The 27,188-nt window shown below is 29.6% G+C and overlaps 5 protein-coding genes across 28 annotated transcripts in view; 3 read left to right on the top strand and 2 right to left on the bottom strand.

The window, feature by feature from the left end:
- The first annotated feature begins 360 nt into the window (after positions 1-360).
- LOC118070512 (uncharacterized) lies at positions 361-1,583 on the top strand. Its single transcript, XM_035089146.1, has 4 exons — positions 361-605; positions 697-811; positions 889-1,026; positions 1,282-1,583. Exons 1-4 carry the CDS (start codon positions 593-595, stop codon positions 1,475-1,477), a joined length of 462 nt encoding a protein of 153 aa, XP_034945037.1. The 5' UTR covers positions 361-592; the 3' UTR covers positions 1,478-1,583.
- Positions 1,584-1,630: 47 nt separating this feature from the next.
- LOC118070510 (uncharacterized) lies at positions 1,631-4,781 on the bottom strand. 5 transcript variants are annotated; one of them, XM_035089141.1, is made up of 5 exons: positions 4,532-4,781; positions 4,302-4,452; positions 3,297-3,431; positions 2,588-3,102; positions 1,631-2,222 (listed from the first exon to the last, which is right to left on the bottom strand). In XM_035089141.1, exons 2-5 carry the CDS (start codon positions 4,372-4,374, stop codon positions 1,752-1,754), a joined length of 1,194 nt encoding a protein of 397 aa, XP_034945032.1. In that variant the 5' UTR covers positions 4,375-4,452; positions 4,532-4,781; the 3' UTR covers positions 1,631-1,751. The 5 variants fall into 5 exon arrangements, with proteins under 5 accessions (XP_034945032.1, XP_034945033.1, XP_034945030.1 ...); XM_035089142.1 differs by having other exon boundaries at positions 4,302-4,438; XM_035089139.1 differs by having other exon boundaries at positions 4,302-4,781.
- Positions 4,782-4,839: 58 nt separating this feature from the next.
- Positions 4,840-7,419, bottom strand: LOC118070513 (probable E3 ubiquitin-protein ligase XERICO). The gene is made up of 3 exons (XM_035089147.1): positions 6,764-7,419; positions 6,458-6,614; positions 4,840-6,340 (listed from the first exon to the last, which is right to left on the bottom strand). The coding sequence occupies exons 1-3, from the start codon at positions 6,934-6,936 to the stop codon at positions 6,290-6,292; spliced, it is 381 nt and encodes a 126-aa protein (XP_034945038.1). The 5' UTR covers positions 6,937-7,419; the 3' UTR covers positions 4,840-6,289.
- Positions 7,420-7,798: 379 nt separating this feature from the next.
- Positions 7,799-9,487, top strand: mRpL44 (mitochondrial ribosomal protein L44). The gene is made up of 4 exons (XM_035089145.1): positions 7,799-8,065; positions 8,279-8,663; positions 8,746-8,830; positions 8,970-9,487. The coding sequence occupies exons 1-4, from the start codon at positions 7,996-7,998 to the stop codon at positions 9,465-9,467; spliced, it is 1,038 nt and encodes a 345-aa protein (XP_034945036.1). The 5' UTR covers positions 7,799-7,995; the 3' UTR covers positions 9,468-9,487.
- Positions 9,488-18,549: 9,062 nt separating this feature from the next.
- Positions 18,550-27,188, top strand: part of Smr (Smrter) — a 56,693-nt gene continuing 48,054 nt past the window's right edge. For 4 of the 20 annotated variants that reach the window (XM_035089156.1, XM_035089157.1, XM_035089155.1 and 1 more), the window contains exon 1: positions 19,341-19,900. The gene's annotated coding sequence lies outside the window, so the exon portion shown is untranslated. Of the gene's footprint in view, positions 19,053-19,339; positions 19,901-20,495; positions 20,826-20,905; positions 21,376-22,365; positions 22,389-22,577; positions 22,726-27,188 lie in introns of those variants that run through there. The other 16 variants (XM_035089166.1, XM_035089159.1, XM_035089171.1 and 13 more) reach the window with 13 other exon arrangements.

The following is a 27,188-nucleotide window of genomic DNA, read 5'->3' as shown; positions in this document are numbered from 1 at the left end:
CAATTAAAAATTGTATTTATTGAATAAGTAATGTGTTTATCACATGGGTTTGGATGTTCTCAACAAACATTGATTATAACTATTTAAATTTGTTATAAACAATTACTAATGGGAAGTTCGTCGTGTTAGCACAGACAAAGTGTGCTCAGACCTATTTTTTTGTTTAAAAAGTATTATAATTAATATTCAATAGAGATTTTAAACTATATCAATTATCTCTATACAAAAATATGTTACTTATTACATACAATAAGATATTTTGAAATCTGATAATTCAAGACATTTATCGACCATGCATGAATTTTTAGTTGATAAGAAAACCAACAGGTGGCGTAAAATAATCTTATCAGAGGAGCATTTACGTTGATTACCGTGTACCTGGGTTTTTTGATTTTATACAAAAAAAAACTGTACACATTCAGAACAGACATCATTAATGTCAAAAAGTAAAAATGTGAACCAAAGTTATATTATAATAGTGAGATGCTGCAAATAATGGTCCCAGTTATAAATAGAGTGTAAAATAGTTGTTAAAGGTCAATAATCTCATGGAATAATACTTGAAAATTTACTCCATTAAATTCAGGAAAGCATGGGAGAAAAAGGTTTGAATCAAAATTACAATAATGCAATAAATTGACTAAACAAGTTGAAAACATTAAATTTTATCTTATAAAATATTATTATGTGTTTTAGAGCATCACGTGCATTTCAGTGGCGGAAGTGGTCTCGGCTTTAACAATATAATGATACAACCACAACGTCATGGTCACTTAGAAGCACATCTTGGCTTTCTTCAACGTCACCACCGGTAGATCAATTTTGTAGTACAATTATTAATTTATATTTTACTTTAATATATACTTTATTGGAAATCAATTTACTTAGGTATCACATTGAATTTTCTGTACCATGGAATCGTTGCATCCATGGAGATAATAAAACAGAAGTGCCAGCAATAGTTGTTGATAACACTAACCCAAATTGTAGGGTAAACGATGTACATCAGGAGAGAGATGATCTAAGGTAAAGAGTTTAATTATTTGTTAACTATTAAACCTATAATAAAGACATATTTATCAACAATTTACAAATTTAATATTTGTCAATATTTCAATAACGTTTGTATGACGATGGATCAATAATGACATAGATATAACTTTTTCAATAAATTTACTGTTTTCATAATTTAGAAATATAGAAAATAATGTCAAGTTTTATATTTACATAATATTTTTAATGTTTACATGATAATACTCTAATCACATTTCCAATTTTTAGAATAAAATTAGAATTACTAGCCTATCAGGAATTTCTTAAAGAAAGAATTCAATTAAAATGTTGTGAATCTGGTACTTCTCTCAATATCACCCTTAAAGCAAGAGTATTGAGTAAAGACAAAGGAACGCCAGTATTGCGAAATGGAATTCGGAGTATTCGCGTTGAAGCTGATGACGAGGATGATGTCTCTGAATGAAAATAATGTCAAATATAAATGTGAGAATTATAAAAAAAACCACCAAGTGCTGAAATATTGTTTTGATATGTAATTTAAGATGAAGAAAATAATCAAAGTAAGGAAATTGGTGTTAATATTTTTTTATTTATCAATAAATTATTCATTATAATTAAAAGAAATATAAATATATAATATATACATATACATATTTTGAATATTGGAATTACATATAAAATAAATAAAACTAATAGAAATTTTCCAAGAAAGGTAAAACACATTCAGTTCAAAACCTTTAACACTGAAAACTACCTTTTTTGGTTGGAATTCCGGTAGGACCATCAACAAATTCACAAATATTAAATCCTAATTTAACTAAAGGATGACAATTACTTCTAGGATTGCCCCATTTACCTTTGAATGTCAACCATGCAGGTGCAGAATCAGGATTGTCAGTGAAGAGTAATTCAAGCTTCTTCCAAGTAGGCCACGGAGTGCCAAATCCACTCTCATCATAAAGTCTTGGTAGCCTGACAAATTTATGTTTACCTGGTGCTGTCCAAAGTCCATGAGATCCTTTAGCACTGAATAAAACTGGATGAGATCCGCTTGATGTAAATACTTTCTCAGGAAAAATAGGCTTTTGAAAAATACCCTTCCGGGTTTCTTGACTCTCGTAAATGAAAGTTCCGCTTCTCACATCGTAGCGATAAAATGCACCAGCATCATGAGCAGACACGTACATTGCCACGGGATGATCATCTCCCTGTAATCATCATCATCAGTATCACGTGCACATTGCAAGTCAATTAACGTGAGCGATTTCGCTCTCACAAATGATTCATATGAAAGTTTATGACTTACTCACGATAGAGAAACAACTGTGAACAATTTATAAATAAAGTTCATAATAGTTGAGTATAACTTTTTACAAAAAAAAAAAAACAATTTAATTAAAGGTAATTATGATAATCTTTCTGGCAATAATAAACAACTTTGTTTACTGTGAATTCGTCAATCATTATCACTGAATCTTTCGTTTAAAAAAATCTACCACAATACAATTTTGAATAGTCTGTTATGTTAAATAAAAAAACATTTAATGAATACATATTTAAATCTTAAACTTACTTTAAAGTAAAGACTCATATGCTCCCAATCACCCACGTGATTACCATACTCTTTAAGCTGTCCAAGACAGATTCCCCCCACACTTGGAATCGGCCATGTACCAAAAAAACCAAGATCCAGAACACAAACCGCCTTTCCCTCACTGAACGGATAGAACATCCAATAGGTCACGTGAAAGTGCAGCTTCCTCAACCTGTTTCCCTCTGAGATCAATGTCGCCTCCCTGTGATTTGGCTCAGCTTTCGTACCGACCTCATTGCTTTGAATATCCAGATTATTCAAATTTTTTTTAAAAATCAATGCCCGCCTTTCTTTTGTCCGTCTTTTCTCAAGTTTAATTGAATTTAAATTCTTTGAATTAATGACCAGAGAAGAAGATGAAGGAGATAAAGACAGTGATGGTTGCTGTGATAATAATGGTAATCTTAAGCAATTTTTTACAAATGCATAAACCGGCACTGAATCAGCTGGTTCTTTACCATATAGAAATGAAGACTCATTCATCAACAATGTCTCTGAAAATAAATGAATTTCATACATGTAATTTTAAATGAAATTAATTTACTGCAAAAAATCTTGTTAATTCTTTTATTAAAAATTATTGTTAAAATAAATTAATTGAGTAATTATCGACTATGTTTAATCACTGTCCTCTTTTTTAAATTAAATTTATCTTCCATAAATAAAAAAAAGTATAGAAAAAACTTACTGACATCAACACGTGTACGCAGGTAATTGTCACCGGCTTGCACGTGCTCTAAGAAGTCGGGTACACCGAGAGGCATAAATCTTTCTCCAGGTGCTAGCCAAACAAGTGGAGCCCATCCATTCACCAAGACTTTTACTGCAAAATCAATGTAACATAGATAATCAAGAAACAAAAAATAATGATTATTAGTTAGTATTACGATAATTATTTACATAATGGTTAAATTCTAAACATTTCATTGGTATCACAATACGCAAGATGTTGTGAACAAAAATATATGATGAGACATACACTTTCTACATTTGCTCAATTACTATGTCTATTACATAAAAAATAAAACTACCACTTTATAAAGAGATGAAAGTTTTGCCGCAGTTTTTGTATCACTTCCGAATTCCATTTTTCTTATCCAATCAGATAAATAAATTTTAATTTTATTTCAAAATAATAATCATTCAATTTTTTTACGAAAAAATTTTTAAATTCCCTTGATGTTTATGACAGTTATTAAATGTCAATATAAATCTACGTTATTATTGTAATTTACTTTACAATTTATAAAAATTTTCTTATAAATGAAAAGATTTAAATAGTTGTAACATAATTTTATGTATGATTATTTTTCATTGAGAAATGAGTAAATGATGAATTTCCGGTTAGTAAACGAGTTCACCAATAAATACTCGATGATACAAGTCTCCTGAAGGTGATCAGAAGGCTTACAAGTGGCACGAGACACAGTCCTAAGAAGACCAGTGTCCTATTAGACCGATGCTGTCAATTTTCTATGCAATGTTCACTAAGGAGGGCACGCTAATTTATTTGCGATTCAAATAACTTAAACAAGAATCACAGAGCATAAAGTTTTATTATATGTTATTCATTAACATCCTGATCTTAAGAAAAAATCCAACAAAAGCTCGTTGAAGCAATTTTATTAATACCTTTTTATATTTTATAAACATGCATAAGCTAAAAAATAATTATACAAAAATTGTTACTTACTTCGGTCTTCGAAAATTTTTGAAGCAAAACTTGGACTTATAATAAACAGAACTATCAACAAAAGCAGTATCATATTTTCTCAAATACATCTTGTCCAATTGATGATACTTTATACTTAATAATGAATCATTTTCAAACTACAAATTCAATACTGTTTTCAACAAAAATACTGGTGAAATGAAATAAAATAATTTACAAAACAAAAAAGTTTAAAAAGTAATGATAACTACCCAGTGGTCCTCCAGGTGAAACGTCTGTGAGCGACTGACCGTATATTCCAAACATTTCCACGCGCCGTTCACCGGCAAGCGCATTAGGGTCGAATGGCACGTACACAACTGTCGATTTACAGTACAATTATACGTGTGTTTGGTATTACGAACCCAAAACGAGTATATTCACATTGAAAAAAACAAGTTTGGATAAATTGTGGAATGTAGTGTATTTAATAGACTTTTTTATGCTCTAATAATGCGAAAAATAAATATATCCTAAATATTATATAAAGTTAAAAAGTAGTATTTAACACTTCAATAAATACGATGATTGCCAAATACATTTATTAGTAAACACTTTGAATGTTACAAAGTACTCTTAGTCAATCAAGAATATATTAAACATGAAATTTTAAGTCATGAGAAGTTTATATTTAATTATATAATTGATTATTATAATTCATTGTCAAATATTATATGATACAATTGCTCATTCATTTGTATTCTTTCTTTATATAATTTCATCTATTTATATAGTATCAAGAATTGATTTAGAAATGTTGCTTGATATATATTTTTTAAATATTATATTTGGGGCAACTGTCAACCTATCAAAGGTGATAACTACAATGATTAAGTTATTTTCAATAAAATGTATCCATGTTATATTTAGAATCATCTCTGAGCATAAAATAAACAACTTTTTGCATTTCTTCTTTTTAATTTGTTTTTCAACAATCAAATTGTCTTTAAGATATTCTACAGTTAATACAGAAAATATGCAGAAAGTTATCTAAAAATTGATGATTACATAATCATTTGAATCCTAGTTAATTTTTTAGTCTTTATTTTGTAATTTTCTGCTCGTTCATAGTTAATATAAGAAAGTTTATTCTGTCGACTAAAATTACATATATTGAATCTAAGGGAACTTTTTATAAAAAATTTATTACTAAAACGACAAATAATTTATTATTAATAACCGCCATAAACTTGTAATAATTCGATGTAGTATTATGAACAGCCCGAGTTGTTAAAGCATTCATTTGGAAGTAAACTAAATTTATTTTATCACATTAGTCTCTATTTATGATTATTACTTTAATCACACGCTCTTTAAACTTTCAAAAAATCACCGTTTTCTCAAGTTGCATAGCTTTCATTTAATTATTTTCGTAATAATCATTCATTTATATCGAAGTAAAAAACTAAATTCGATTGAACAAAATTGTTGCATAGAAATTATTTACATGATTATTTTTAAATTGTAAAAAGATAATTATTTCTCTAGCCATATATTATTTTGGAAATTCTTAAAAAGTTTGTAACTAACCAAAAACGTTCAGAACAAAAACAAAATACTCCGATAAATAAATTTATATGATTCTATATTAATTGCTCATTAGCTTTTTTTTTAATCGGCGATGAAATTGAAGGCATATAATTATTAGATTTCAGAAAAATCATTATTTTAGAATCTTTTTTTTGATGTCAAACTTCAAATAATCGACCAAATTTGGCTGTTAGTACAGTATGATTTCATTTAGATTTGAAATCTGATAAAGCAACAATTTGTACTGAAGACAATTAGTAAACTTAATGCAACAATAAATCAACAATTAACTCCATTTATCTAAATTTAAAATAATACCAAAATGAAACGTGTCCAGCATTCACATAAGTATTAATAGTTTCATAAATTATAAGACTGATTTGAAACTATTTATAGCTTTAACAATATTAATCTTTGTACCATAAACTGATTAAATGTACTCAATATACTTTATCAATTCTTGTCCGGCAATTCGGACAAGTAGGTGTTACCTGCAAAAATTTTTCAAATTGAAATATAATTATTTCTTATTGGATTAATTTTTTTTTTTAAACTAAAAAAAATTATAAGTCATTCTATTACAGTTTTAAATTAAACAGTATTTTTACCATTGATCCTCGTTGTTGCCAATCCTGGATGCATTTTTTATGAAACGAATGACCACATCGTTGAGTGCTAACATGCTGTACAGCTATTTCATTTAAACAAATTGTACAATCATTAGTTACATCGATTGCATTAGATCCTTTTCTTCTCTGTCTTGGTCTAAAAATATAAACAACGATACAGACTTTATTCAGCGCATGTAAGCAAATATGTAAAGATAGATGAGCCAAAATTAATAATAACATAAGATTCAAAAATAAATATAATAACTTCTCACTTGGAAGCTAATAAATAAAAAATATTATTACCTAGTATTATTTGATCTAGTCCAAGAATGTGGAATTTCAGAAGGTGGCCCACTTCCATTAGTTCCATGGGCATTATTCTGATGAGAATTATTTGAATCGGCAAACATGTAATACAAAATCGTAGCTAAACTAACTCCAACCACAAAAACAAACGCCATTCCCGGGTAAGTCATCGTTAATAGTTTTTGCTGATTTTATTCTAACAATAAGTGAGTTGCTCCGACAATCTAAATATATTTGCGATTTTAACAACGAAAAAAACTCAAGTATCAACTTTATATAGCTGAACAGAAAATTAGAAAATTTTCTCTCGACGCTCAACAGTCTTTGTTACACTTTTGACAAACTATACTATAAATTTACGGTAATCCCAAACATCTAATATAAGTGGAAGTCATGAAAAATCAACTGTATTTCAACTTGTCAATTTCTGTTTTTTATAAAAACATAAATATGCTTATGTGATCACAAAATTGGTTGTTACTTTTATTCACTCACGTTTATCACAGGTAAAATAAGGAAAGAGAGGAGCATCCATATAACCTAATTTAACTGCGTATATGACTGCTACCAACTACACATATTGTATTAAGACTTGTTGAGACTCGCGTGTTTGGTTGCTAACCCTCTTGTTATTCATCATTTCTTTTTTCAATGTATTGGGTTTTTGCTCGATGCTGCTCAGACCAAAGTCGAAAACTTCCGAGCATCTGCGAATAATTCCGAAGCAATATTCATTACTTTTGAATTGAATTTTTAATAGAGTTTAATGAATAAAAAAGTATAAATAAAAATAAAATTAAGCTAACAAGAGTAAAAATATTAATCTAAAAACAGGCAGGGTTATAAAATATTTTCTTCACGTTTATAACGATAATGTATTCCACGTTTTCATGACAATAATAAAAAAATTTTATATTTTTATGAAATTAAAGATAACATCATAGTATTCAACATTTTCACCATTTTAATTTTTACCAATTTCAATTTTACCTCGTCAACAATGATTCGCTCGAAACTTATCGTAAATATTCGGATAAAATCGACTTCGCTTTTTGTTGACCAATCTGAGCAAAAACCGAATAAGCTGTGAGTTTGCGCATATCATATTCTCTTTCACCACTTGGATAGGGTTTAACCTCTTTTTCATATATAATATATGAATATAAATGATTTTATATATTAAAAAAAAATAACAATCGTTAATAAAATAGTGAAAAACGTCAAAAATCATGAATGTTTTACGTTCAAGTTCGTTACTTGTTGTACAAGCGTATAAACTGAACTCCATTAACACAATTGGTAAGAATATTTCTTCTCAATAATTGTTATAATTTCAATTCAAATGGATTAATTGAAGTGTTAATAAATATTCAGTAACTGATAATTTATCAATAAATTGATTATACGTTCATATATCACCTTTATTACATATTACTTAGGTTTTTATATGAATGTCGAACTAGTTTTAATTATAAAATATTTTTAAAATTATAAATTCTTTTCCGTTTTTAGGTAAAAGATACATTCGTCGATTTATTTCTCCAGTTTTAAAAGAAATAACAAGACGTAAAAAGAAAGAAGCATATGACAAATATTTTCGAAAAACAGTTCATCACCCTAGAAGTGGATTTTTAGAGTGGAATTATGATGCAGAAATCTATGCATTTAATCAAAGACTTAAAGAAAAATTTGATACTGATCTGCTTATACAAGCACTAACTCACAGATCATATGTTATTCAAGAAGAACAAAAACAAAAGCAATTAGGTATTGAAGATCCGGACCTCAAAATGCCAGATAATAAAGATTTAATTAAACGTGGAAAAACTCTTACTTCCAAAATCATTCAACTGTATTTAAGTTCTGCTCTACCACGAGCTCCAGAAGAATGTATTCGGTAAGCAATAAAATTTGTAATTATTATAGATTTTTTTTTAATATATTACAAAATAATTTAAATGAATTTTTTTCCACTTCAGAGCTTTTCATGATCACTTGATGCTACCAACTACATTAGCTAACAGCTCCTCTTTAATTGGCACTAAAGATATCATTTTAAGTGAAGTAAGTTATTACTAAAGATAAATACCAATAAAAAAGTGATACTAATAAGTATTTGCATAATTATTCGTAAATACACTTATTTAAAAGAATTTATATTTATAAATAACTTGTGTACTAACTATATTATTTTGAATTGTAGGAATATCCTCCTAGTCAAGAAGTATTAGCTGAAACATTTTTGGCCTTAGTTGCAGCTCTTGCAGAAAGTGTTGATGAAATTCACGCAACTAAATTCGTAAGAGATTTCTTGATAGCAACTCTTGCAGAAAAAGATCTTGGAGAAATATGGTCTCCAGAAAATCCTTTAACAATTCTAAATGATATACTAATCAAAGAGGGAAGACAACCTGTAGAACCTAGAATTATAGCTCAGTCTGGAATCAATACCGTAATGCCAATCTATCAAATCGGATTATTTTCAAATAAAGAATTCATTTCTGCTGGCTTTGAAGACAGTATAGACGGAGCAGTCCACGCTGCAGCATTAAATGCACTTTATAAAATGTTTGATATTAGTGATTCAAGTAAACCAATGAAATTCAATTTGTTGATTGATCCATCGGTAGATAAAATGAACAATTTACCTCTTCATAAATGGTGTACAGAAAATGTACAGAAACTGATGCAAAAAAATTAATACCTGTTATAGAAACAAAATCTTTTATTTATTTATTTTATCAATAGAACGCTTATTTAGACATTAAACGAATTACAAAAGTTTTACTAATCTGTACATAAAGAAAAGCATTTACTGCACTTTGTTTAAATGATACTTTATATATGTATAAAGTATGTGTTTAGATCGTTTTAACAAAGAAGATTTTTATAGAATTTGAATAAAAGAAACTTCTTTATTATAAATATTTAAACATCATAAAAATTATAAATATGTGATATGACAACTGAACATTAAATAAACTTGAATGATAAACATTTATTGTAAATCAGCGCTATCTAGTCAACTTGTAATTTATTTTTCTTCAACACTTTTATCTTATCTACTGAGAATCATTGAACGATCTTTCAAGATAACTGCAATACCGAACATGAATGCTGTTCAATTTTGTGAAGGTTATACATGTGATTTCCCTATGCCCTCCTACAAAAAAATGTCCAGTACTGTACAGGGAATGTGAATGAAATTACTTATTTAATCATTAAAATGTAACTATAAAACTAGCATAAAATATTCAAGTAGCCCATGAGAATAATTCATTCCTAGAAAAATTATAAATAACGTCTATTTAAAAATGAAAGAAGGATAAAATGTGCAGATCGTTAGTAGAAAAGATGGCGTTCAAAGCAACGAAACTATTTAATAGATGGCTACAACCGCTATTTTATTAATTTATATTTACTGAACAACTTCACAAGTCATTCACTTCAATTTCAACTTCCTCCTCAACAACTTTGTGCTATTTAATTGAAAACTTTATCAACATTAATTTATAATTTGTTATAGGCTGTGTACGTACACAGATATATTACGTGACACTTTCCCTACATTGAACTGTGTTAAAAAAACATTTTAAAGCTGATAGATTCATGGTTTATTTTGATGAAAATTATGTATATTTGACATATATTTTAAACAAAACTAATTTTGTAGACTGACAATCTTATTCCAGAGCCATAAAATGAGTATAAAAATAACCATTTATATAATTTAAACCATTAGTCCTTTTTGGAGTTAAAGTAATTTCTCATGGCTTGGGTACATTTCTAAATTTAATGTTTCAATGACTAAGCTAAATATTACTGAATTTAAATAAATACTGATTACCTTAATGATTTTATATGTGAATACCAAGAAAAATACTACGATTTATTTTAATGATGAAAATAATAAACTTATTAAATTTTGATAAATGACTGATTTTTTCAACGATAAAAATAAATTTTCTAAAAAAATATTAGAAACGCTAAACTTTTTCAAATTTATTTTATTAAATATGTTTAAATTTGATCAAGCGGACAATTTATCACATCTTATCAAAGTACAGATGTACATCTAAGATGAGTTGAATTACGGTTGAACAGTCGCATTAGTCATCCACAGGTTTTCGTTTTCCTCTTACCCCTTTCACTCTGTCTGGTTTAAGATAAAAATGAAAGGATTTACAGGGAGGTGCTTTAGCCTCGTCATGCTCAGGTGAGTATATCAGTCTTATCTCTAGCAAATACTTATCATCGAGAACACGGCGCATTATTTCGTATAAATGCTAAAAAGCGCGAGTATATTATTGAACCCACCCACGCTATTCCTCTATTTTCTCAGCCTCTTACCCTCCTTAAGACTTTATCACACAACTATAATTTGATAACGCTGTTTTTTTTTCATCTTTCATCCTCCTTTCGACCTCGGATACTGATTACATACTTTCATTGGTCATAAACACAAGTAACTACTGTACTATCGACGTGCCACATACAGGTTTAAGCCTGCATTCAACGGCCTACAACTTTATCTTTTTTCCTCTCAAGATATTGGATTGAAGTCCACGTACATAAATCAAAAGTTAAACAAAAGCAACCGAAAATACTTGACAATTTTGGGGCCAAAAATCTCATTTTTATAATAAACTCGACCTTTCATTTCACAAGAAATCAACTTTAAAAACTCATCTAAAGTCTTACAAAATTCCTTATCTTGGATTTATTTAAAGAAAATATTTTTTCATAATGATTTGTTTATCAATGTAATCTGAATTCTTATCCAATTTGATGATAAAATTTGAAAAGAAGCAAATAGGAAATTCATTAAATTTGATCATGAATGCTAGCACATCATGCATAGATATATTGATTATTTATGGCTTGAGCTATCCCCTTTAACGTGGTTCATCCTTGTCTCACCCCTCTACGTCTCGGTCTTCCATAGCAGTGAGTCCCCACTATGTTCTCCAATCCAAGAGCTTCCTTCTTGCTCTTACCCTCTGGATAGCTTTTTTCTATCTTTTTTCTGCTTATATTCAACAGCATCAGATTCTCTTCTACATTCGTTCTATCTCTCTTTGCTCCTGCATGTAACGACTCAATGGCGCTGCCACACCCTTTTGCCGTCCAGTAATCAACGCTATTGTTGTTTTAACTCTTGCAGCGTGTGCTTCTCAAGCCATAGAGACATGCACCAACCATAGAAGCTCTAGATAGTAACTTTGAAAATTCGATCAAATCTCCCTAAAGATCTTAAAGCTATTTGGGTGCTTCTTCGCTAGCTTTTGAACCATGGTCTCTTCCTTTAATGTTTACTCATTCACTCATTTCTTTTGTATTTTAACCACAGTCCTACGCCCTTGGATCTTGCGGAACAAAACAACCATACGGAACTCTGTCTCCACCAGAGCTGCGTTTCGAATTCAAGATCAACGATGCGTACTATGGATACGTAACATTGGCAGAAAACAGTATTCAAGCTGACGTTCGCTTATTACACTTGTCTTTTGCTCAATCAAGAGCAAAAACTAATAATGAGCTAAATCTTATATTTTTACTATTTCCCATGTTTAAAATATTGTTTTTTTCCAGTTTAAATAAGCAAAAAAAATTAATGAAATCTTACTGAACTCATGTGCAGAAAGTTGAAATTAAAACAGATTCAACATTTAAGTTCATTTGCAAGGACAAGTTGGTCCATTTGCACAGGTGGTTTATTAAACCTTTGGGAATTAAGTCCCAGAAGAAGGCTATATCTAACCTTCCATTAAAATATTCCTCTTCGTTTCCTTCTTTCACATAGAAAAGCTTTTTTTCCAGATGATAAGAAAGGATAACTTTCAACCTGTTTTCTACAACGTACTTGGACTTGGCGGTCAATAGAAAATAACTCAGTATTTCTCTTCTCATTCTTTTTCTTTGCGCTCCTTCTCACAGTTAGGATAGGACGTGCACACATAAGGGAGAAAAAACTGGGGACTTGCAAGGGCACTAGTATAGTCTCGCGACCTGAGCAGGGTCAGCGATAAACAAGTAGGAACTTCGTCCGGGCGACTTTGATCACGATTAAGGTAGAAACTTTACTACATCCTGACTGATGTTATATATAGCTACCAACTTGATAGGTAAAATACATTACCCATATCAGTCATCAAAAGCTAACCTGTAACAAAAAAGTTGAAGTTTTTCACTTTTCCCTAGTACTTCCATGGAATTATAAAAAAGTATGATTAAATGAGAATAAATAATTATATTTATTTAACATGTTTTTCTCATATTTGTATGTTTTGGTAAAATATTCAACCTTGTGTTTGAATTAGAACATGAAACAAAACAAAAATGTGTTAAATTAAGAATTAATGTGTAAATTGTTAACAGAAATATGTACATATATGATATTTTTATTCCTTAAAACTTTGTGTTATTTGTATTAGATGTAAATGACTAAATTGCCTTTCACGTCGCCCATCACATGAAATTAGATGGCATTCAGCATCTAATAATGATTACGAAATTGTAATTGACTTCTGGAACGATAATGCTTGTGTAATCTCATTCACTTTCAAGTTCGTGGCTGCATGTTTTAGGTTATGTATGTATTTCTTTTTCCTTTGCCAGACAAGTGTTTTTAATATTCTTTAATACACGTAAAAATTGTAGATATGATATTCAACGACAAGTAGAAGCTTTAACGATTGTTTATGATAAAATAACAATAATAATCACATCTTGAAAAATTTCTGTTTACATTAATAATTAATTAGATCATGTTGGATTACACAGTAAAGTTCATTTGCGATGCTTCTATATTCGTGCGCTATGTCGACCAAATGAACTTTTTATCTATATAATATAAACCTAACAATTAGATAATAGTAATTTGTTGCTCATATATGCAATTTTTAATAAATTTAGATAGTTTTTTTTCAAATATCATGTTGATTTTATTGTAAAATATTAATGCTTAAATTTTAAAAGTTCGATGTGTCGTCATATTGAGTCAAAGCCAACGATGCAACTTCTCAATTATACAAAGAATTAAGTGACAAGTTGAAGGTCTAATTTATCAGTCATCTGCAAGCAATAGTTATACATATATGTTTCTGTAGACTCTGGACTACTCTGCAAAAGAAAAACCTTTTTGTGGTATTGGCTGAAAGAATTGCTTCAACAACTCACACGAAACCAAAAGGTATTGTTCATCTTTCAAACTACTTCTCTATACTATACCGTCATTTCTTAGAACTCTTTGCCCCAGCGCGTTTAATTACTCTTCTCCCACGAGAAGAGATGCGCTGAGTCACACAAGCTCTAGCCAACGCCAGTGAGCATATGTGTAAAAATCACATACATGTACTATACAGTAAAATCCATATACATTTATATAGACACATGTTATTCTACACATTTATCCATCAGTACGTTTTCTTAAAACGTTTTTAGTCGACCGCTCCTCTTTCTTCAGCATGCGTAGGCACAAAAAATGCTGCAGTCTTTTTAGCAGTGTATGCGACCAGTATAATAAACGAGATCCGTTGCGTTGTACTCTGTCAAGGACGTGCTGACGAAAAATAAATTGATAGGAAATGTCGGACGCGAGACAATCGGTGTCAATGAGTTGACCGAGAGAAAGAAATAAAAAAATATAAAAAAAAAAAGAATAATATAATGAAACAGCTGGCAGAATTCACGGAAGTTTTACGACAATATATATAATGACTAATGGAATGACACATTGAGAACAATCATCATGACAGTCTTCACTACTGATGATGATGCGTCCTTTAATGAACAAAATTTTTTACGACTTTTTTTACTCTATCACCTTCTTTACATCCTTCGAACACTAACATGCAATTGATGCAACTAATCATCGTTTCTAAGGTGCGGTTTGGCACGCTATTTGTCTATTATGTTTCTTCACCTCGTCTAACGAGTATAGCGAATAAATTACAATAATTAAAGAAAATACTGATATTTTACATTAACTCGAGTACTTGAAAAATGAACTCCATCAAATTCGCCAATGTAGTTATATCCAAAATTATCTTAATGATTATGAGCTTGGAGCTTATGAATACATCACTAACATTATTTGATATTAAGTTCTATTTATTTCTTTTTATTAAAATTTTTTATTTCGTTCTAATTATTTTTCAAATCCACCCAAAGATAAAGTTGAATGTCACTGCTTTAACATGTTTATTTTATTTCATCTAAAACGAGCTTTTGCAAATCTAAAGTTTTGAAATTTATACAATCTACAGACACTAAAATAAAGTAGAATATTTTATGAAATAATTGTTTGAAAGAAAAAAATATCTATAAATTAAAATGCAAAATCGATAAAATTAAAAAAATTTCAAATAAATAGTACTTAATGAAATTATTATTTTTTATTCAGAAGTTGAATTCATATTTACCTGTTCTCGTTATTTTCCTGCAGTTCAGATATACAATATATCAACAGAAAGAGTTATTGACTGCTATGCCTTCACAACAGACGAGGCACAATCTCTTCCATGCGCTAAAAAGTGCCAGCATGGCCTAATATTCATTTCATATTCTGACTGTAGCATGCATATGAAGAAAAGGTGTCAAGCTATGCGATTGTAATACAATAACCTGTGACACTAATTACTTTAAACTCCATACTTTTTACCGATAATAGCCCTCATATTTTTAAGTTTAATTCGTTAATGTTTTAAAACTGTTAAAGATGAAGCTAAATATTTAAAAAATATTGAAAAGTGTTCCCTTAAAGCTGAGAGGTGCATAAGTAGGTTTAACGTGACTTTCCGTGCTTGTAAACCTAATACGCGGGCATAAATGGTGCGGGAGGAAAACAAGGTCTTGCTCCTGAAAATTCAAGGGATGCGATGGAAAACTTGAAAGGCACGTCCTCCCTAGAAACTTGGGTTTATCTCTTTTTTAGTTTCATTCTGTCTTCGTTCAATGTTTTATCTTTCTATATCTCCAACATTGCCCTCTCACTCAACAGAACGGGATTCTTTCCTTCTCCAATTCGCCGTTCACTGGCATTACCAGTGTGTTGGTCGATTCGCCTGGCGTCCATGAGCAATACGCGGCCGCACGCATTGTTGCCACATGTATAAATTAAACTAACAGTGTTGCCAACTTTTCTTTTGCCTTGCGCATCATTCCCTTCTCGCCGCCCAACCTTTTGCCGCTTCAGGACTACAAGTCGAGGCTTCCCTTGCCCCGCCACTTCGATTCATTCGTTCCAACGTTCCGCAAACCCCGCGAACGACCCCACCATGCTTGGTGATCAACCGCGCTTTCCCCGCAGCCCCATCCAGCTTGAAACTCCCAGCCGCCTAGCTGCCAGCTCGCCTGTGCTCGATCCCAGGAACGTACACTTTGTGGGCACTATACAGATAATATGATTTTTTTTTTGCCACGTCTTCGATATTTTATTGTACTTATATTTTTCAATTTTCACTGTCTATAGTATCCATAAAATAATAATTGTGTTCATTGGTTCGATCATTCTCTTTGAATATAAATAAATGACTTATGTAATGAAATTATGTATCAGAAGACATAAAGTTATGATACAAAGAAAATTCAAAATTTTCATAGTAACTTTGTTATACCTTAAACAGGTGAATTTATACAACATTAAAAACTTTCACTGAAAGTTCATCATCCATAGAGGAAGATAAGAGAGAAAGAAGAGAGAGATAGAGAATAAGAGGGAGAAGTGGGAGGAGGTGAACCGAATAGCATACGTGTGTGAGGTCTTGCAACTTTATATCCAGCAGACACGAGCAGCCGGATCGATGAAGTTATATCCGGGTATCCACTAACGTTCTACACGGCTCGCAACGAGATTTGAACTTTAAAAAATTATCATTCGGGTAGGAAGGAATTTTTTAGATAAGAAATTATATGATGTTAAAGACAAGAAAAAAAAAATAAAAAATAGTGATAAAAAATTCACAAAAAATGGAAAAAACAGACTGTAATAGTCTTGCTTCACTGGACCGAGTAACAATTCTTAGTGATGCTGCTTCTTGAGGAAAAAAATATTTCACAATAATTCTCCGAATAAATTTGAAATTCCCCAATAATCATTTAAAAATGTCTGTAGTATAGAGAATATAGCCAACACATGGTATTAAATTATTTTTATATCCACAAGTTGAAACCGTGGGCGTGAGTCAGAAAAAAATTAAAGAAAACACGAGATTAAATCTTTTCCTGTTCGCTACGCTTTCATTAAAACGATCGAAGATGTAGAAGCACTTGGATTTCGAGGTCGTTCGAGGTTATTTTTGTTTGAACATGCGAAACGGCATCTATGACCATACCACGTGAGAGTCCATATATAATATGAGAGAGTACAAGAGTCACCAACCGATGTTAAACTATTTAAATATTAACGTCTCATATACAATATTCAAGATAATGTACTTGGGTCTTTAGAATACTGACTACACACATGACCACAGGAATTTTAAAACATAATCTCCATCTATGCACATTAAACATTTGATTGATCTTGAGGACTCTTGGTGGTTATTTTACAATATATCCTTTGAAAAATTTTAAATTTTAAATAAAATAACGGTGCCACTAACATTGTAATTCGATGTCTCTGCAATATAAATTATTTATAATCTTCTTGAAACATTCTTCAATGGTTATTTTATGATATTATTTAAAAAAGAAAAATATCATAAGAATCATGTAAGTCATTTTTAGAACATTTACTGGATTTGAAAATATATATTGCCACTGATACTATTGCACGAAGAGCAATTTCCACGCTAAAGAGTTTGAAGAAAATATATTTTATTCATCATCTATATTCTCATAAATTTTGACATAATTATAAGCTTTAATAAATTAAAGAAAATTTGAACGATTTAAAACTTTAGTAAATTGCTAAAAATTTTTTTATATTTTGAAAAATCCATGAGATTAAAATAAGGCTTTATTTTAATATTTTTACAAAACTCTCTCTATCACTGTAAATTGAAAAAATTCACATTTTTTCAGCAATAAAGTATCACAATACAGCCTTTGAATAAACATGAACCGAAAATATTCCATTTTTGATTGATTTAGAGGACGTTGAGTGGATGTTTCTCAATACTATTTTTGATAAAATACTTTACTAAAATAATAGTTCGTATGATTATTTTTCAATATGCCTAAAGTTTAGAAAATTTTATTATTTAATATAATATCGCTGGCAAAATCATTTAAATTAAAAAAATTTAAAAATAACCAAACGTTGTCTAAAAATAAGTAGTTATTTTAGATTCGAAAATTATCTCTGAAAACAATATTGACCATAATAAATAACAAGGGTCTTCTAGAAGTAGATGTACCTAAATAGCATGATATCAAATTTTTAACAATATCAATTATTGAAACCTCCATTTATACATATTTTTCTACAGAAATGTATAGTTAATTGTAGCTTTAAGTTTTTTTCAATTTTAGCATGTCGGAATGTGCAGTACAAAATGAATTTTTAACATAGAAAATAGAGCAAAAAATAATAAAAAAGGTTGTGTATTATAGATGAAAAACTAGGTAGGTCCATTCGAAGTTTATAACAATTAAAGGAATGACCGGGATAAACGAAGGGCATCTCATAATTTGTGGAAAGTTCAAACTAAGTATTAAAGAGTCTATCCCCTTTAAGTCGGGAGTCGCTGGTTTGTTCTGAACAGGCGGTACTCCATGCGACCCGCTAGCGTTCTCGTGCAAACTTCTCTTCTCGTACGGGCTTGTGCTCTCATCTACATCATGGCTCTTGTTGAGACCCGCGTGTTTTTACGATACCACGCGCGTTAGCAACTAGCTTTAATCTTGTGGCATTACTCATAAAATTTATCAAAAGTGTGATGTACCATTCAACACATTGAATCTTAAGTTTAATGAGACGTTTAGCTGAAAAAATATAATAAACGAGTTGTTTGGAGTTATTTTCACATTTGGCTGAACTTTGAGTGTTCATTTCTCTAGTTTTAAGTTCCTGTTCATATCACTGAGTGAAGTGCGAGCATGCGCATATATATTCCATTTTCAAGTGTAAAAAATAAATCTTAAAGATAAAAAAGTGCTAATCTACAAAGAATCATAATTTTATGAGACATTGGAAAATTCTTCTATAGATCAAAATTTGAATAAGGGGTTCATCAATATTTGTGGAATTCAGTGGAAATTAATATTTCTCTATAAATTCCACGAGTTTTTTCAAAGAAAAAAAGTGCAGGAAAAAAATCCTTTCATCAAGCATTCAAAACAGGTGTGGATACTCCCCTTTTCTCAATCTCCCACAGTGCTCGAAAAAAATGTTAGAATGAGAGTCGTAATTTGGTACATTTGGAAAACAAGAGAATTTGAAAGAGAAGCGAATTGAAAGAAGATAGAAAAGGGAGAAGCGAAAGAAGAAGAGTTATAGAGACAAGAGCAAAGTTTAGAGTAGTCATAGCAAAAGAGCGCCTCCTGGGCCCCTCCTCGACGCGTCCCTGTCCTGCCGCAACTCCCCTTCTCCACTACTCCTACGTTACTGCCCCCCCCCACTACCGCACTTCGTCTCTTGCAATATAGCGGCGTCCTTTCCCTCTCTCTTCAGACCTCTTGCCAGCCGTTGACGACGTCGCTCTCCCCTCTCGTTTCACCTCACCGCCGCGCCCGGCCGGCCGTCCATCCGTCCGTCCTTACGTCCGTCCGTCCACGGTGTTTCGATCTATGGTTGTGTCGGTGTGTTCTCTCTTCGTGACGTTAACCTGGCGGCCCTGAAAACCTACGGGCCCGTCCGCGCACCTAATTCGGCCACCATCTTCTGGAATACAAGTTTGATTAATACCAGTGAGTGAGAATAATATCGACATAAAAATTACCCCCATATTTTGTCGTCATTGCCGTTGTGTGTCGTTGCATCTTTACTTTACAGAGTAAAGACTTGTCTTTCCATACATACATACAGTGTGTTTTGTTTCATTGCGGCGTGTTGTATATGTGCTGTATGCGTACTAAACGTTCTATGCCTTCCTCTTTTTCTCCTCCAACAATTTTGGCCCGACTGAGGAGGAAAAAGAGGACAGTGATTTTAGCAGTGCCACAATTTTACGAAAAAAAATTTCTGTTGGGGTAAGAATTCATTCAAATGTTCTCTAAAACAACAAAGTATTAGAAATACATAGACTACAATTCAACATATAGTTGAATTTCTAAATAACGAACAAAATGCGAAAAATTTATATGAGGCTTTTGAAATTTTTTTTATTTTCATTCTATTTAAAATACTTCTTTAGTCTTTAAAAATAATCATCAGAGGGAAATTCTCCAAATGGAAAATGATAAACGAAATGGAAGTTATGAAAAATATTTCTAAAAGGTCTCTGAAGATTTTTCAACCATCTTTATTTATTTTTACTGGTGCTTGAAAATTTACCTCTCACACACATAATATACAATCTTTGTTTTCTCGTTTTTTTGCTTTACATTTCTTTTATTCGCACAACACATATCTTTTTCTTTATTTTCACCATTTGTTATCTCTATTTATTCCACTAAATTTCTTTTTTAATAACAAATTTCTACACCTGCATCTGCATAAATCCAAAACGTTACGAATCGATATTTTCCAAATTTTTAACTATCGTTGGTACTTTCAAGAAGATTCTTTTGTGTTCATATTTTTGGAAAATAAAGTGTTGAAACAAAGCAAAGTGAAATGAGAAATGCTCTAAGTTCAATGGAGAAAAACATTACGACCAACATGAAATAAGGCAAGTGAAGTTTAGTGCTAAAATAAATGCATTAAAGTTATACAGTGTTAAATAATGTTTTGTGTTGATCATAAAATGAATATAAAGAAGAAGAAAGCATTGGAAAGCATTTGATATCGTGGGACGCGCGACTACGCCATCTCCTTGGTGCTGCTTGTGCTCTCTCTCGTCAGTATTTCTCCAGTAGTGCACGTTGACCCGGCGCAAACGCCGGGCCTTCGCACCACCCTTTGGACTACGACGAAGATCTCGACGAAGCCACGCAACGCATTCGAATCTCGCAGGTTCGGAAATTATTCGATTTTCATTTTGTATTTCTCATTATTTATGTGTCACAAAATGTGTTCTCATTTATCGACCGAGAATGTGAGAGTGTGAGAGAGCGAGTGAGAAAGAAAACAAGAATTCTCTAATTGTGAATGTGCTAAAGTTCCTTCATGTTACGCCCATGTTTTTCAACCCTATGTACGATTTATCTTTACGTTTTGTTCGCGTTTTCGTCGTCAATCTTCGACATTTCTCCTTTATCGTGACGAAGTTTCCATTTCAGACTGTAAGTTAAGATTGTGCGCGGCCAACGGGAGTGTCTATCTCAGATCACGTAATTTGTGCATATTTTTTCAAGTTAAAATCAACATACTTTGAGAGTTTCCTTTTTTTAGAACAATAATTTCGTGAAAATAATTAAACTATTCTCGAATAAAGTAAATTTATAAATTAGTGTTTGTTCAAACATATATTGAATTTTTAATTCAACTCAACTTTTTGGAGGACTGAATAACTGAAACATTAACCAACATAACATTATAGAAACTGAAACAAAGGTAAAACAATGTGAGTGGTCTTGTTTAAATTCTTCAACTATCTATCTATGATTCAAAGAAATAATGATATAACAGATGGTTACGAAAAAATACCAAAATCAAAGAAAAACGAAATGAAAGAAAATGAGTCAAAAAGAGTCATTTTCCAAAAATTTATTATTTTTTTAATGAATTCAAAAATAGTGTAACAGTTATTTATTAATAGTAGACTTGTTTTTATTTCTCTCTTCAAAAACTCATATCACCGACGGCGAGTGATATCTTTTGTTGTTCATTGTACGTATTTCAAGTTATCTTCAAATCTTTCTTAGATATGTTATATGAAAGGTTCTAAGTGAATGTTTTTATTTCTAAGAAGAAATACTTGTGTTGAGCTCATCTTTAACAAATCTTTTCTGCAATAGTTGGATTCCTCAATTTTTTTTTTAGTTCATTATAACAATTATTAATTTTAGATTGTTTCAGAATAGTTTTATCTTTTTATGAGTTTATAATAAAGAAGTGAATACTAGTGGATGTGAACATTTTTAATTGAAACTTTTTGAATGAAATTATAATTTGTGTAAAAATAAAACAGAAAACAATCGGACATTAAAATTATTATAATATCGATTTGTGGAGTTTTGAATATAAGAATTCAAATTATTAGTGTGTGTTTTAAAATGATTGGATTTTAATATCAATTTAAGTTTTTCTTTTTGCTTAAAAAAGTCAATTTCCATTTTGTGAAGGTGCTAACTTAGTAATGAAATAGAACTCCCGACGCTTCGTATCATTGTTGCTTCAGTGTTAGCAAACCATTCAACTCGAACTAGGATTTAAATTATTTGAAAGTGTCTTAAAACAATCATGTTTTTCATTAAAATTTTTTTTTCGTACATTCAGTCTTAATTTGTGGTTTTTATTGATGCGTAACGTTCGTTTCCTTACACGATTATTCAAGTTTCAAAATGGTGCGTTCTTAGTTATGTATGACGTGGAATTTGAAGAATATAACTTCATTCATATCTCGTGATTTAATAGGTAATTAAAATGTTCACTATATAACATTTTTCAGATAAAATTAAAAAAAAAAAAAATAAAATTTGGTACGAGTTTGTTACCTGAAGTAGTTTTAAATGAATTTAATTTAGTCTTTGTGTTGGCTTCAGTTGTATAAAAGTGGTTTTGTATGACGTACTTAATTCCTCGAGAAAATTGGATCGTCTTTTATTTCATTCTGAAATACGATTAGATTTTACATTTTTGTGATAGTTGACTTTTTTTGAGGAAAATGTTCAATCAAAAATATTCAAGTGGGTGGGTTTAACATTTAACTCTGTTATATCAGTGATAATAAAAAAGTTCTATTATTAGAAGTGTAAGTGGACTTCAATTTGAGCAATTAATAACGTCATATCTATTAAATAAATAAATTCTTTATTTAATATGATATTTCCAGCAAACTGTTTTTATCCGTTTTTGGTGATTGGAAAGATTATTTTTAAGTTTCATGAAAAATGTAGTTTCGGAGTTTTTTAATTACTGTGAATTTCATTGCAAAGAAAAAAACGAATTTTTTTTGTTTTAGAATTTACGAAATTTACGTATTAACAAGTATTTATTGATAAAGAGATAATCCTCAAAGTGAAAGTGCGTTAAAATCATATTTTCTTATTTGTGCAAAACAATTGTTGAAAAAAACTTGTTATCGTGTTGATAATAATTTTATCTCAATTATACTTCTCTATAGAGAAAAATAATCGTCACACTAGCTTTCAAATGAATCAAATTTATTTAGATATTTATTTTCAAGAAATTCATAATAAATGTTATTGCAAAGTATTTTAATAAAAATTAGTGTACAAATAGGTAGCAGATAAATGGAATATCTATTTGCCATATTATATTAGTTTGACCAAACTCTTAATTATCATTAAGCGATACTATTTAATTAAAAATATTAGTAATAATTTTAGATTTATTTTAAGATTTTTTATTTTAAAATTAAAGTAAAAATGACATGATATGAGAAATTTATTACTTCGTATCGTATAATAGCATTAATTAATGGCTCTAGGTACACAACTTTAGTTTGATCATAAAAGTTAGCTTATTTCATTTTTACTTATTGAATTATTTCGTTTAATTAATTTTTTACTTCGAGCCATTGTGAGATACAATTTTAAAAATTAATTAATCTTAACGTCTTAATTTCGTGTACTTTGAAGTATATAGACGGTGTAATTTGAAAATTTAAATGTAAAAAGCTGATACCGACGGCAATGAACATGTAACTAAGCTCAGAATATGAATTATTAATTTCTTCAAGTTTTCTATTTTTATAAGTGTCAGAGATGTGAAAATATATTTTAAATTCCTATGTGACTCATAAATGCTTTGATGATGTGGAATATTATGATGTAATAAATTAAAATAGGAAAGTTTTTTTGTTTTCGATAAAAAAAATTTCGGCATGAAAAGTTTTTTAATTTTAAAGAAAAAAGACAATTTTTTTATTAATTTAGCAAAGATAAAATGAGTTAATTGATTATTAAATCACATTTATCTTAGTAAAGCAATAAACATCTAGAATAGAAACAATTTTTGATTGGTATATGAGTAAAGTAGAAATGACCTTCTGACAACTTAGCAGTTATTATAGATCTTATATACGTTTTACACACATATTTATAAATAATTTTATCTTAGTATTCAGTAAAAAACTTATGTAAAATACTCCATTAAAAATTAATATTTTTTCTTTAATTTAGAAATCATTTGTTTTACATGCAATATTTTCTTTTATATCAACAGCGCAATATATAATATTCACATATGCAAAACTAACAATTTATCAAGACATTCTATAAATGAATTTCGATGACAATTTTTTATTTTAATACAAACTTAACAGCTAATAACCAAATTTCGTTTATGTGGCTATTTTTTCAAATAGAAATATAACAATAAAAATAAGTTGATAAAATCAAAAATCAGGTCTTTCGATAAAAAGTATGAAAAATCTTTTTTTTTAATAAATGCAAAGTTATTCATAATAACATTGTAAGAAGTAATAACTGTATATTGAAATTGCATTGACAATAACTTTAATAAAAATATTATTTGGTATAGATCAAAAATTAATGAAAGTTACAGTTGAAAATTAACAATAAAATTTTCAGCATTTAACTTTAAATTGTTGAATCATAATAAGCATAAAAATTGCAAAAAAATATTATAAATTATAACTATAGAGTAGAAAAATTTTTTTGTACTTTAAATGCACTCAGTTACAATCAATTCTATAAAATTATTTTTCTAGTTCACATACGTAAAAGGAACCTTGAGCTCGATTTTCATCTCAATACCATCATGTCCACCATCTTAAGAGCATTTTTACTCGTATCCTTGTGTGTTCGAATACCATTTCAGGTCTCGAGATGATGCTCAAAAATACATGTATATTTGTGTTTCAAAAGAAAAAGATAGAAGAGTGAATGTAGGAAGTTGGTAAAGCGCTTAGCCCGTGCTCATGTAATGACCGAAAAATTTTTAGTTCGTATACTTACAGAGAATGTAAAGATATGTGTACCTTTTTTTTTGTTTTTCATCTTCATCTATGTATGTCAGGCTCCTCAAGTAATGTAAAAGAGACAATCTTTGATAAATCCTTGTGTGGGATTCTTTTCTTCAGCCGCGTGGCCATCTCATTGGGGCTTGGCCCCATTTTTTGAGCGAATAGTAAAGTACAGTATTTTTATAGTACTCGTTAGTTGGCTAGCAATATAAACACGTTCATACTTTATGAGTCTATGCACAATCCAGAAACATGTGCTCCAGAACAGACCCTTCACAGACACGAAACAAATACAAGTGTAATTTAACATGAATCAAGAACTCAATGCAAGTTATGTAGTCACGATATCCTTTATAACCTTTTATACGGAAGTTTCATATAATATATTTATATGTATAGAGTACTCATATGTAAATAACTATTCAATCAAATTCTAGTTATTTGTTGATTGCACATACATAATTGAGACTATATTTGAAATCGTTGTCATTTGTATAACTTACCTTGGTGATGAAAATTTTTTAAAGTCTGTAATTAACATTAAAAGTTTTTGAAAAGTGGAAATTAAAAATATTGATTAAAGTTAAAGAGAGTGATTGGTCGGATTACTTCATTAAAATAATGATTGGAAAACTATTTTCATCAGTATGTAATTCAATATAACAATAAAAAAAAAATGGACATTCAATTCTGAGTAATGTTACAGGAACCATTTCACGCTGTCAATTGCATACTTATATGTCATAATAGGTTACATGAGTTGTTCTCACTTTAATACGTCTAAAATGTTAGATATTTTACATCAAATCTCTTCACCTGTATTTAACTAATTTACTAATAAGTTCATTTAATTAAATTATTCAAAGAAATGTCTGAAGTTATAAATGAGTTTGATTTTCGAGTTGAAGTAATTTAAATTTCATAAATTTGGTTTCTGTCTTTTTTCTGATGATTTGTTTATAGATTATAACTTGGGCTTTTCGGATGTAGATGGGAATGGAAAGAAACGTGTTGAGTATTGAATGTAATGTAAATCATAGTGACAATACATGTGAAGTAGTCATGAAATAAGCAACTGCTTTTTTTTTGTTTCTATTTCTAGAACTAATTATCAGTTGATTTATTGCTTTCCTTCAGAATTTTACTAATAGTAATAATAGCCCTGGAAATTAATTTTCGTTACTACCAGGAGATGAACTAAAAAGAATGCATTCATTCGGACTAAGTTAGGATGTAGATCTTCTTAAAAATAAAAATTTCAAATGAGTTATTGATCATTGCATAAAAGGATATTTGAGCAATAAAATGGCTTCTTCAAATAACACTTTTTTTAGTTATGTAGATACATAACATTTTTAACATTGTTGAAAATATTATTGGTTACTATGAAAATATCATCAATACTCTTTTTCTTCATAATTTTTTGTTCCCTTTTTTCATTTTTATTAAAGTAAAACAGCTTTAAAATAATTTATGAGCGAAGTTAATTCCGGACATTTTGTGGTGAAAATGGCATAGCCTGGAATTGTCATATGTCGTATTTATCGTTGTTCTTCGTTCTTTTGCTTTGAGTGGATTTACTGTTTTTCAGTAAATGCGATAAAGAATCTTTTTATCCATTAGCTTAATTGATTTTTGTCTTTCTTGAATAAACTTAAGGATTATAAAGTTTTATAAAAACAAAAAACGAAGTTGTCAAAGAAGTAATTATAACCACGTTAGACTCAAAAGTCGCAAGTATTATTAAAAAAAAACACTCAAGAAACTCATAAGATTTTAAAAGCAATCATTCAAAAAAAGTCTGGTATTTTAAAATTTTTGTATCTAGTCATTTTTTGCTAAAAAATTTGACTAATTTTCAAAAAAGCTGTCTTCAAAAGATAAATAATGCTCTCTCAATATTTGCTTTAAAATTTTCAATGGGATCGGTTTGTTTTTTATTTTTACTATTTTATAATTTAATGTGAGTATATCCATCAATTTACATAGGCGTATGCATAGATATAATATAACTGATATATATTGTTCGAATATATCCGTATGTATCTTGTATTGATTTCAATATTAAATCAAAATTTAATGTAACATTACATCACTTAAAATGTTTTATTAGACATATCTCTGCAATATCTAAACTTATGCTTCATTGTATTAATATTGGAAATTCCGATTATTATTCATATTCATTGGATCCGTTCAAAAATGCATTATTGTTAATAATTTTTTTTTAAAAATAAGATTGATAATAATATAATCGTATTTAA

This window comes from Chelonus insularis, unplaced genomic scaffold (genome assembly GCF_013357705.1).
Source record: "Chelonus insularis isolate UGA/USDA-ARS -01 unplaced genomic scaffold, ASM1335770v1 contig_63_pilon, whole genome shotgun sequence".
NCBI lineage: Eukaryota > Metazoa > Arthropoda > Insecta > Hymenoptera > Braconidae > Chelonus > Chelonus insularis.
Note: the sequence above shows the minus strand (reverse complement) of the source record. Positions and strands in the feature narration are given on the sequence as shown.